At 39.7% G+C, this 13,261-nt stretch overlaps 1 protein-coding gene across 2 annotated transcripts in view; it reads left to right on the top strand.

The window, feature by feature from the left end:
- RRBP1 (ribosome binding protein 1) overlaps positions 1-13,261 on the top strand; it is a 117,825-nt gene that overhangs the window by 95,200 nt on the left and 9,364 nt on the right. For both annotated transcript variants that reach the window (XM_073628161.1, XM_073628160.1), the window contains exons 18-21: positions 500-583; positions 4,115-4,189; positions 6,860-6,928; positions 10,636-10,725. In XM_073628161.1, coding sequence (XP_073484262.1) covers positions 500-583; positions 4,115-4,189; positions 6,860-6,928; positions 10,636-10,725 — 318 coding nt within the window. The remainder of the gene's footprint in view (positions 1-499; positions 584-4,114; positions 4,190-6,859; positions 6,929-10,635; positions 10,726-13,261) is intronic.

Below are 13,261 nucleotides of genomic sequence, written 5' to 3'. Positions count from 1 at the left end.
GGCATAAAGCGTTGGGCATCAGGGCAGACTTTAGCAGCACTGCAGTGTCACTCCACTCTTGTGATGGTCATGCTGCAACCCTCTCTCATTCATTTGATGCATCCAGGGCTCCTGTCCCTTTTGCCCCCACCCCATTGTCCCAGCCCTGCTACATTTTTTTTCTTTTTTTTTTTAGCACAGCAGTAGACATTCCTTAATTGGTGATTACCTAAACCTATCCCTGTCACCAATCCTTCCTAAGCATCATTTTTGTGAATGACCTCAATAACCTATTCCAATAAAATGTTGCAATTAAAAAAAATGTAAGTTTTGTGTTGAATACAGCTGATTCACATGAATAGAACCTTTGAGTATAGAGCTAGCAAAGAATCTGATTGAAAGCTGTGTTTGCAAACAGGTGCATTGATATCGACTGTATGCAAATGAGCGTGATTTGTAGCATTATGCATGGCTTTGGATAATGAATGCTAATATGAGTATCTGACTTCCTTTATTGCAGCTCAGACAGCTTTTGTCAGAATCACAAGAACATCTGGATGCCACAAAAGTAGAAGCCAGAAAACAAAGCAAAGAGCTTTCATTGGTAATTTTTATATAATTAACCCCTCAATGACCAGGGTCAAAACAAACCTTCATACCCAGACCCAATTATGCAGCTTTGACATGTGTTAGTATAACTGTACACATCATCACAACTACTTAGTGTATCCTGGTGGATAATACCTTGCTTTTTTTTCTGGACAGATTGACAGATTGGGCTTTCATTTGTTGGGAAATGTTTAATGGACATCTCCTGATTTTTATTCATTAAAACCTGATCCAAAATGGTAAAAAAAAAAAAAAAAAAAAAATTTTCTTAACCACTTCCCGCTCAAGGTACGTCATATGACTTCTTGGACTTTGAGTGAGGAAATATGAATGATGCATGCAGCTACAGGCATCATCCAGATATCATCTTTTTCAGCCGGCGATTCTGTGCACAGTAACAACAATCATAGCAGGCAGTTCAGCCGCTTGATTGTTCTTATGCCCCAAACACACGGTTGGATTTTCCGATGGAAAATGTGTGATAGGACCTTGTTGTCGGAAATTCCGACCGTGTGTAGGCTCCATCACACATTTTCCATTGGATCTTCTGACACACAAAGTTTGAGAGCAGGCTATAAAATTTTCCGACAACAAAATCCGTTGTCGGAAATTCCGATCGTGTGCACACAAATCCGACGGACAAAGTGCCACGCATGCTCAGAATAAATAAATAAAGAGATGAAAGCTATTGGCCACTGCCCCGTTTATAGTCCAGACGTACGTGTTTTACGTCACAGTGTTTAGAACGATCGGATTTTCCGACAACTTTGTGTGACCGTGTGTATGCAAGACAAGTTTGAGCCAACATCCGTCGGAAAAAATCCTAGGATTTTGTTGTCGGAATGTCCGAACAAAGTCCGACCGTGTGTACGGGGCATTACAGGCGGCAGGAGGGGACGTCCCCCTCCTGCCGCCCTCCAGTGCTTCTCTGGGCCAGGGAATAAATCATCATCTCCGGAAGTTGAGCATACAGATTTCTGGTGACCAGATGGTGCCCTTTCATCTCTATGACCCTCAGAGGCCCGGGCGCGACGTTATGACATCACATCCGGGCCGGCGGATGTAAACCATGCCAGGAACTTGGCTGGAAAGGCAGAGACTTTTTTATTTTTTTATCTCGGTCTTTCCAGCCTGACGGAGAGGTGTGGGGTCTTATAGACCCCCACATCTCTCCATAAAGAGGACCTGTCATGCACTATTCCTATTACAAGGAATGTTTACATTCCTTGTAATAGGAATAAAAGTGATCAAAAAAAATAAAAAATTTTCATAGTCTCGCTCACATATGTAAACGGCGTTCAAATCACACATGTGAGGTATCGTCGCATGCGTTAGAGCAGGGGTCTCAAACTGGTGGCCCTCCAGCTGTTGCAAAACTACAAGTCCCATCATGCCTCGGCCTGTGGGAGTCATGCTTGTAACTGTCAGCCTTGCAATGCCTCATGGGAGTTGTAGTTTCGCAACAGCTGGAGGGCCACCAGTTTGAGACCCCTGCGTTAGAGCAAGAGCAACAATTCTAGCCCAAGACCTCTTCTAACTCTAAAATTGTGCACAGGTTACCTGTTTAAAGTGTGACATCTTAGGTATCTAGTTACTCGGCATAACATCATCTTTCACATTATACAAAAAATTAGGCTAACTTTACTGTTTCTTTTAATTCATGAAACTTTTCTTTTAAATAAAAAATGGGTTTAAAAAATCGCTGCTCAAATACCGTATGACATAAAAAGTTGCAATTACATGTAGGAGCGAAGTGCCAGAATTGGCTTGGGCTGGAAGTGGTTAAATTCAGCTGTATAATTGGAAAAATATGCGCTGCGGTTGAGTAACCCCCAAAAAATTAATAAATTAAACAAAATCCAATTATGTGCGTGTAAATCAAGCTATACAATAATAATTCTGTACTCTTTTATACATAAAGTGCAAAATAAGTGTATAATATTAAACAATAAAGTGCATAGATAACACAAGTGCTTATTGCTCCATAAAAGACATCTTGAGTGCCCTAATGGATTTCAACAAAAGTGCTTAGTGCTCCATATAAGGCATTTTGCCTGCCCTGATGAATTATTGAAAAATAACAAGTGAAAAAAAGTTCTATATAGCACTCCAAATCAGTACGTGCAGGTAATGTCCAACTGTGATATCAAATCAATGCGTGCAGGTGGTGTCCAACTGTGATATCAATCATCATGCCCAAATATCCAGAGTGTTGCAAACCATGCTCCGGCGCACTTCAGTGGCCCCCTTAAGCTAATGTGCTCACCTCAGAGCGTGTGACCCAGCTGCTACCCTGAGTCAAAACACGCTTTGGAGCCACCCCCGGGCTCAGTATTGGTATCAGATATATTCCTCCAGCTGGAAACAATGTGGCTCCATATATGTAAATGAGAGAGAAACTATATAGTGTAATGTAGCCAAGTACTTTGTTATATAAAAAACGCTTCCCACATTGGGGTACTCACATGGTACTGGCGCGTAAGTGCACCAATCTATAACAGCCTCCAAATAATAAAATAAAAGATCGCTGGGCGTATGGTGCGGTATGCTGTTTTTGTTGCCATCACCAAAGAAACCTGCAAAATAAATTCTCCTGCTCCTGACGATCACGGCAATGCCACACCTGTGTGTGATTTGTTCTTTGTGCTCGTAGTAGTGCCAAGAAACAATAGTACACATTTTGGGTTTATTTGCATTTTTTTTTTTTTTTGTATGTCCTTAGACACACTGACGCCTGGTACACACAATGAGATTATCGGGCGAATGATCATCCGTTACGTTTGCATGCTATTCTCATATCAAAATTTAAGAGGTTACCAAAGTATGAAAATTCACATACGACCGAATAAAAATTCGGGGTGATGTATTGTGTTTTCGGGCGAAAACTGTACTGATTAAATGAAAATCGTACGATCTGGCATCGTACGAGAAACATTTTTGTGTTTTGTCCCTTCGGATAATATCGGATGAACTATTGTGATCGGCTCTTGAAAGTTGTGTACTAAGAATTAGATTATCGAATGATCGCTTTGAAAGCGGTATTTTTTGTACAATTTACTGATCGTGTGTACAGTCCTTAACGCTCACATTGACACTAAATGTAAAGCCTTCTTTTTCTTACCTAAAACACTGACAGATAATTACACTGACACTAACGGCCACACTGCCACAAAGTGACACACTTCAAGTAACTGCCAATAACTGATATTTATACTGACACTAAGGGCCCTTTCACACCGAACGCAGTTGGATGCATTTTTTCACACATGATTATATTGCTTAAGAGGTCATTTTAGCATTCCTTGAGTGCTGTTGCAGTTCTATGAAACCTCCAACAGCAGTTACAGCTGACTAGATGACCTATCTAATAAAATGTCAGTTATAGCTACCCTACAAACATTAGGGTGGGTTGTGTCCTTCAAGTGTGGTAGCTGGAATTTCAACAAATGTCTCTGCTTGAGAAATTTCACAAATTTAACACTTTTTGATGATGGTCATTTCTGTTAAGTGCGTTTCTCTTTTTCAGCTCAGACAGCAGTTAAGTGAAATGCAGAATCATGTGCATGATGAGAAAGAATCCCATGGTGTACAAGATCATCAGGTTAGTGACATCTTATGCCCAAATTCTGTTTTGTTTTGCCTATGCTGCCCTGTCTGCTGTTAACCACTCTTATTCAGATTTTTAAATCTTATTCTTCTGGTTTGTGTGGAACTCAGAAAATGATAATAATTTACAAAGTTAATAGAAAGGATGAGTCCTAAAAAAAACCCATTTCCACTGTTCTGCTAATTTGGGGACAGCTGAACTCCATGTATAGATTTTATTGCATAGTTACATGTCCAGCATATGTAAGTATGCATATGCCATGTAAAAGGAAACAAATTGCAGTGCTGCATTCCATATCCAGTATCTAGAATGATGAGGACCAAATGCTTGTGCCAGGACACATGCTCTACACACTGTTCAATGTCTGAAGAAAGATAAGTCCGGCACCGAAGCATCTTGAAGGTAAAATCACATGACCGTTATTATTAATCCATCAAGACAAAAGAGAATCAATACCCACAGGTATTGCTTTATTTATGTCTTGATGGATTAAAAATAAAGGTCACATGATTTTGCCTCAAAATGCTTTAGTGCCGAGCTTTTATCTTTCTTCGTGCACATGCCATACCTGAGGGTCCAACGTGGAAGAATGACTGTAGTAATTGGTGCTATTACCACTGTCTTCTGTGTCCTGTGTCTGTCCTGCTGCATAGTAACCACAGGGGGTCACTCACTTGGCACAGTACACCTTACATTTTTCTCAATGAATGCAAGGTGTTGTCTGACTGGATGAGGTGGAGAGGATGGAGATCGTGAAGTCACTGCCCCACCTTTCCACCTTATCCAGTCAGGTAACATCTGGGATTTATTTTAAAGAAACCGTAAATAAATTGTGATGGAAAGGAAATGTGTATTAAATAAAAATGAAAAATACACTCACATAGTGTTGCAGATGGCATCACTTTGTGTAGAAAGTAGAGCTGCACGATTCTGGCTAAAATGAGAATCACAATTTTTTTGCTTGGAGGATAGATCACGATTCTCTCACGATTCTCACGGCGTAACATCATCTTTCACATTAAAACAAAAAAAAAATTGTGCTAACTTTACTGTTTCGTTTTTTTTTTGAATTTATTGAAGTGTATTTTTTCCCCAAAAAACTGCATTTGAAAGACCGCTGGGCAAATACAAATTGCCATTTTATTCCCTAGGGTCTCTGCTATATATATTTTATGTTTGGGGGTTCCGGGTAGTATTTTTAGCAAAAAATATAGATTTTAACTTAAGGAAGAAGTGTCAGAAAAAAATTTAGACTTTAAGTGGTTAAACTTCCTGCATTTACTTGGCAGATTGCCCAGGTTATTTGTTTACACAGAGAAGTTTATCCCTTTGATCTAAGAAGGAAGTTAGTTACAATGTTTCAAGTTCTAAACTTGGCAGACTGCCCAGATGCTTTCTTTTGACAGCTGAGTGAGCAGATTGTCATATAAACAAGTGGAGAGACTGAATCGGCAAACTCAGCAGGACTGATGGTCAGAGGGGGTGAATCGAGATCACGATTTTTTAACGATTAATTGTGCAGCTCTAGCAGAAAATCAGCAGCACTACAATGAAGATAAGCTGCTCACAGCCAAGAGCAAAGATCACTTCACTCAGTAAACATCCAGCTCTCTTTATGACTCCCAAGATCCACCCAACATGTTTTGTCAGCCGTGACGTCTTCAGGGACACAAGCCCATGTCTCTGAAAACTGCATCCTAATTCACTTTAATGGGACTGCCCTCAGGGCAATGCATGGAATACCCCCTTCCTCCTTGTCCCAGCCATGAATGTATACAACCTCGTTGATATCCATATATAAAGAGTTTAAAAAAAAAAATCTATACCTGGAATTCAGTTTTTGTACAGTTAACTGTAATAGAGTGTCACTTTATTACTACATAGGTGCTCTTTGGGGCATGTATTAAAAAAATTAAGATAAAAAAAAAAAGTAGTTAGATGTTTACAAAGAATGAAAAGTAAAATGAGTCGGCATGCAGCGAGGGTATAAAAGTCCTTTATAATCACAACTTCTTGCTGTGGGCAGCTGCAGGGTCAGTGCTTGAAATCTTTCACAGGAGTCCATGTCTTTGGCTTTACCTGTACTCTGATAACAATATGCCCCCAGGTAAGGCATCCACCTTCCTAACTTCCTCCACCTGATTTGGCCCTCAGTGCCTCTTTGCAGCCAACCCAGAGTAGAAAATAGGAGCAGCCACACTCCAGGTTCAGGTCTTTATTGTAGTTTTATTGAATTGGATCCAACCTGCGCAAACTCCTCCAATGACTTCTTTCACACCAAATGGAGCTAAACTGTAGTTTCTACAACTCTGGTCTGTACTTCGAGACTGTCAGCAGTATCCGAGCTGCTGCCCAAGGCAGGGAGATGTGATTGACATAATAACTATCCTATCTGCTTTCCAACTTAGGCTTCAAAATTTGTAATTTACTGTTAATTGTTACTAAACATCAAACTATTATACAGCACTATGGAGATCTGATAGCTGAGCTAGCTGCATTACCTGGCCTTCGTTTTTAGTGGGTACATTGTTTCATTTTTCAGGTATACTTATGGATCCTAAAGTTGCATTTATTTCTTTATTGTACTGGAACATTGTATTTATCTTTATTATATTTTAAATAAGTTAATACAACAGTCTGTATATGTTTATATTTTATAACCAGCTGAAGGCTCCACAGCCAAGTTTGGATGAACAGACTGATGAGCAGACCATCTCAGCAGACCTGGAAGAGGTAATTACTTTAAATACATTAAATCACAGTTTTAAATATATTAACCAATTCCTGCCTGCCATATAGCAGAATGACGTGCACAAAGTGGTTAAGTTATCCTGACTGGACCTCACATGACGTCAGTCTGACACACCGCATCACAGATCTCGGTAAAGAGCCTGTGATGTATGCTCTTTACCATATGATCAGCTGTGTCCAATCACAGCTGATTACAGCGTAAACAGGAAGAGCCGTGTATCAGCTTTTACTCCACTCGTGCTGACAGATGCGAGTAGAAGAGAGACGATCAGCTGCTCTCCTGATGGCTGGGGGGGGGGGGGTCTGCGCTGATTGATTATCAGTGCAGCCCCCCGAGGATGCCCACCCAGGACCACCAGGTATGACCACCAGGGTTGCCAATCAATACCCATTAGAGGTGCCAATCAGTGCCCATTAGTATTGCCTGCCAGTGCCTCCTCATCAGTGCTGCTTATAAGAGCCATCTATTAATGGCCATCAGTGCTGCATATTGGTGCCTCATCAAAATTTTATAACAAAAAAAAAAGACAGAAAAATTTGAAAAAAAGTTTTTGTTCCTATTTGTTTTGCAAAAAATAAAAACCCTAGTGGTGATCAAATACCACCAAAAGAAAGCTCTATTTGTGGGAACAAAATTATCAAAATTTTGTTTGGGTACAGTGTTGCATAACCACACAATTGTCATTTAAAATGCAACACCGCTGGAAGCTGAAAATTGGCCTGGGCAGGAAGGGGGGAAAGTGCCCTGTATTGAAGCGGTTAAGGAAAAACTATTATCGTATTGAGCCATTGGCTTTTCTGTGTCTATTTATTTATATATTTTTGAATGGTTTGTGGTTCCGTTTTTTTTTTTTTTTTTTACCAAAGCTGTACAATCTTCATATTACAAAAAAATATTACATGGCAAAATTGGAAGGATTTTACCTATTAATAAAAGTACATTGAGTGTAAAATGCAACACCGGCCTCCATTCATTTTAGTAGTGGTGGTGATTTTTTGTTTAGAGAACTATGATGTGCAACACTTGCTAAACGTTTATTACAATAAAGCACATTTTAAATAAATTACAGCTTTCCAGTCTTTTAGAAATGGGGCTGCACTTTCTTTTTTTTAGGCTTTTCCCCTTATTTTCATCTGGTGATCTTACCAGTAACACAATACCTGCCTTAGGACGACAGTGCTCACCCACTGTTCTGTATTTATTGACAAAATTTTGTTACCCTAGGCTGCTCGCTCCTGATTTGGACTACAAAACATCTCCTCCTTTCTATTGTCTCCATAACAGAATAGGAGGGGTTCTATTGTTATCACACTATTGCACAGAAATATCTAGACCCTTAAGATACTACCTGTCACGGGAACCCCATTGCACTCCGCTTGAGTGCTTCTGTCCGTATACTGCTTCCTCCAGATATCAGATATTACAGCCACATGTTGTAACCAAGAACCAGGTGAAACTAGCTCAGTTACAAAGCTGGAACATGGAATCTTTATTTGAACAAACTTACACCAAATATATACCATAGGAGGACATTCCCACCTCCTGATCATATTACCCTAACAATACAAACTGTAACCAGAAACATAATTACAGCAACTGACATTCTATAAGCATTACCTTAATGGATGACTAGACTATTCGCCCCCTACAACAGTGAATAGGAAAGGTGATGCCGCTCTCCAAGCTCCGTGCACCATAAAGGAAAACCTCCACCCTCAATGGGAAACAGGTGCAGACTGTGCACAAGTCTAAGGTAGCAAGGAAATCCCGGACTACAACAGTGAATACAAAGAACACATTATCATAAGTATACACACATCCCACAAGTGTTTTCTAGGAGAGACAAAATGTGTTCCAATTAGCACAATTAACAATACAAACAGTGATCTCCCCCTCCTCAGCCTAGTACGCAACAGACTATAGCAGGAGACCTCAGTAGCAGACTGTTTGGCTCCTACATTGAAAAACATGAAACAGAGGTCAATGTGCCAGCTATTTCAATTAACATGTACAGTTTAGAATCAAACAAACCAGGAATAGTCTTTATCTATTTCCTGGGAGATATTGTGGATAAATATTATTTTGCCCCTGGACGACGTAATTCTATTACGAAACGCGTAGGGAGGAGCGACACGCTGGCATCATCTCGTGTCATTGTTTGTGATTCCAGAAGGATGGGCCTGTCTGAGTGTGTGCCGACCGCTTCACCAGACATACAGGCATTTTTTCTGATTTCTAAATATAAGTGTGCTACTGTGTTTTGTCATTCAATAAATCTTGAAGGTTTTATACTATTGGAGCGCTTATATATTTTTACATGCCATGCACATCCACCTATGGGCTGGGAATGAATTGAGGCGATCTGAGGAGTAATGGTTCCGCTGGGTGTCTTTTGGAGATTACATTATCACCACTGGCGATTTGAAGGGTTTTGGCTGCACCTGATACGCCCTGGAGGGTATCCATTATTACAGGCTTCCCTTGATCCTCTGCAGTGGGGGATCACGGGCTTCCGGTAAGCAGTAACTCTCTCCACAACGGTGGTGGATTTTGCACAATTTCTTCACTTAACACCGAAGATTTTATGTTTATGGATGGACTTTATATTTAGTTTTTACAATTTTTTTAATGGTTTTTCACGGGTGGTATTGTTCATTTTAGTTATATTGGACAGTTTGCATTCATATGTTATTCATTCAGCTAATTGGTTTAGTTGAACAACCACTATTTGCTAACTCTTGTTTTTCCATGTGTGCTGGTGCATATGATATTCAAGATTCCTGTCCACAACATGCATGGTTGCACATATATGGTTATTTGATTATATTTTAATTATTGGGTTAGTGTGTTTAGTTTGCACCTATTTCATTTATTTTTGATTTTTACATGTTTAGCGCGATTCTAGTTTTTTTCTATTTTGTTCACTGTAGTGATGCTATGCAGATGAATCGCTGCTTTATTAATTTTCACATGCAATTCCACTGATACCTTTTGGGATTAGGTATATTTGTTTAATTGCTTTCATCTATCCTAGCGCAGTTTCTTTTTTTGTTTTCCGGATAAATATTATTGTCCCTGATGTAATCCAAATCATGTTCTCAGTGTCCATTAATTAAGTGGTGGTCCATCATTAAAGAATGATCTGCTCTCTCCCTGGGCCATAGTCAGTGGGTAAGAGGCTTGCTCCTAGTCCTCTCCAGAAGCCCCTATCTTGGTTAGGTCTGTCACACTACCGCCCATATATTATTTAATACAAAATATGTGTGGGTCTCTAAATGCAGACAAACTGCCTAAAATGTCTCAAAACGAGAGACCGAAAAGCTTGGGAGGTATTGGTAAAGAAATATATCACAAAACTAAAAATTAAAAAAATAAATAAAATGAAAAATAAAAATAAATAAAAATGAACGACCTAAAAATAAATAAAGAGCAAAATTACGTTTTTTATTTTTAGTTTTTGTGAGGGGGTTCTATTGTCCACATATGTGAACTGGGTATGGCTGATAACACTGCTTAATATTTCATTGCAGTTAGGAGTTTGCTGGATTTCTGGCAGATCAAACAGTATTTCTGTACTTGCAGCATTATTAAAGAGACAGAACATGGAAATTATGCATATATTAGAGCAAAGTTTTTTGTTTTTTTTCCCCCGGTAACCACTTCATCTTTTGTATGCTTCTATGAACAGAAATCCATGTACAGTTTGCAGCAAGAGCTGGAGAAACTGAAAAGTGCAGAAGAAAGCTCAACAGGCCCAGAAGAAGCACAACAAATGAAGGTTGGCACAAATTGTGTGATTTGTAGCATTTTTACTTCATTAAAATATAATATTTCTAAGTTTTGCAAAAGGAGTCACCAGCATTCAGAGGATATTACTGGGTTGAGCATTAGTTCAAGTGCCCACATTTGAGCCAGGTCTTTAGCTGACAAAATAGTAACCCCTTAGAAGATCTGCAGGCCTATCAGTGGAGTGACCTTGCAGAAGACCATAAATATAGTACCCGCCTTTTCTTAGGGATCTGTGTTTTTAATTGCAAAGTCCAGGCCATAGATGTGGCCAGAAGCCAATGGTAGTGGTTTACAGTGACAGATCTCCGATTGTCTAGCGAGATGATGTGGCAAAAACGGTGTACTGGAAACACTACTTTGTCTTGATGTCTGCCACCTTCTGCTTTCTCTGACAACAGGAGAAGAGGACTGATTAGTCGAATGTACCATTAAGTATATGTTCAGTACACATTAATAGAGGTGGAGCTAGGGTTACTTTGGGTGACTTGATCACCTTTAAAGTGGTTGAAAACCTAGTTACACCACTTGTACCTACAGGTAAGCCTATAATCAGGCTTACCTGTAGGTACTGTAAATATCTCCTAAACCTGCACGGTTTAGGAGATATTTACCATATACGCTTGCACCGACGTCATCAGCGCATGCGCACTGAAGAAACTGCTCGCTCATGCCATTTCTTCAGCAGTGGTGACGTCATTGCGGCTCCGGCCAATCACAGTGCCGAACCACGCAAACCCAGAAATAACTCCGGGAGACATGTCGCCGGTCACAGTGGTGTGCGGGGACCGCTGCAACAGCTTCGATCTAAGGTGAGTATTTCATAATGAGCTAGTATGCGATGCATACTAGCTCATTATGCCTTTTGTCTTACAGAGTTTGTTTGGTTTTTTTCATTTTTTTTTTCGGGGTTACAACCACTTTAAACCAATCACCATAGTGTCATAAAATGCTGGTAATCACCATTATGGGGTAAGGATCAAGCCCAAGCATTCTAATTCCTAATCTTATTGATGGTTAAGGGCCAGCGTGTCTTGCAAATTCTTGTTAGGTTTGTTGACATGGAGATCATTAGCTTTGAAATAAATATCCATAAGCGCCAGTGTATGGTCTTGTCTTTTAGAATTGAAAGAATGAAAAACAATGAATGACGCCCTGTGGAATCAGTGAATAAACATAGTATAAGCTGCCCCTTTAAGAGTGAACAAGTCACCGAAATCTGCAAACCGTATAATAAAGGTGCTAGTGATGTCAGTAAAACATAAAATGAATTTGCAATGTAAATATACATAGTATGGGAAAAATGACTCCACAAAAGACATAGAGGAAGGTCTCATAGTGCAGTAATTTTATTAAGGTAAAAAATGACAACAAATGGCGATTACACTCTCATGTTACAGTGCCAATGCAGGCACCAGGTGTAATCAGCGTGTGCATGTCGGCTAGTCCATGAACGATGGCATGTAGTCTGCTTCTCCAAAGGGCAAAGCCTGAACCGGATGTAGGATCAGGACTTGGAATGGCAGATCCTCTACTCCGACATATGTTTTGCCGTGTTGGCATCTTCAGGAAGGTCATCATTTTTGGTGTTGGGATTCATCGCATATGGACTTTCTAGCTTGCTATACTATGTATATTTATGTTTGCAATTAATTTTATATGTTTTACTGAACATCACTAAAGCCTCAACTTTTAATATATTGTTTGTCTTTTAGAATACATGTAAAATTGTTCATTTATGACCATATCTGCAATTTTATTTTTTGTGATTAAAATCACATTTGTCGCATAAGTGGACTTGCTCAGATAGAAGACTTATGCCCTGTACACACGATTGGACATTGATCGGTCATTCCGACAACAAAATCCATCAGATTTTTTTCCGACGGATGTTGGCTCAAACTTGTCTTGCATACACATGGTCGCACAATGTCGGAAAATCCAATCGTTCTGAACGCGGTGACATAAAACACGTACATTGGGACTATAAACGGGGCAGTAGCCAATCGCTTTTGTCTCTTAATTTATTCTGAGCATGCGTGGTACTTTGTGCGCCGGATTTGTCTACACACGATCGGAATTTAAACGATCAGATTTTGTTGTTGGAAAATGTTATATCCTGCTCTCAAACTTTGTGTGTCGGAAATTCCGACGGAAAAAGTCCAATGGAGCCCACACACGATCGGAATTTCTGACAACACAATCCGATCGCACTTTTTCCATCGGAAAATCCGACCGTGTGTACAGGGCATAAGTCTCTCAAGTGTCAACATTTGCTAACATTTGCCCTAGCGCAACATTGTGTAGTTACAGTGTCATGAAAAAGTATTCACATCCCTTGAAATTTTCTACGTTTTGTCATGTTACAATCAAAAATGTAAATGTATTTTATTGAGATTTTATGTGATAGACCATCACAAAGTGGCACATAATTGTGAAGTGGAAGGAAAATGGTAAATGGTGTTCAAAATTCTTTAGCAATGAATATCTGAAAAGTGTGGCGGATTCAGCCCCCTTTACTCTGATAC

The sequence above is a fragment of the Aquarana catesbeiana genome, linkage group LG04 (genome assembly GCF_042186555.1).
Source record: "Aquarana catesbeiana isolate 2022-GZ linkage group LG04, ASM4218655v1, whole genome shotgun sequence".
NCBI lineage: Eukaryota > Metazoa > Chordata > Amphibia > Anura > Ranidae > Aquarana > Aquarana catesbeiana.
The sequence above is the reverse complement of the archived record's forward strand: the minus strand, read 5'-3'. Positions and strand labels throughout refer to the sequence as shown.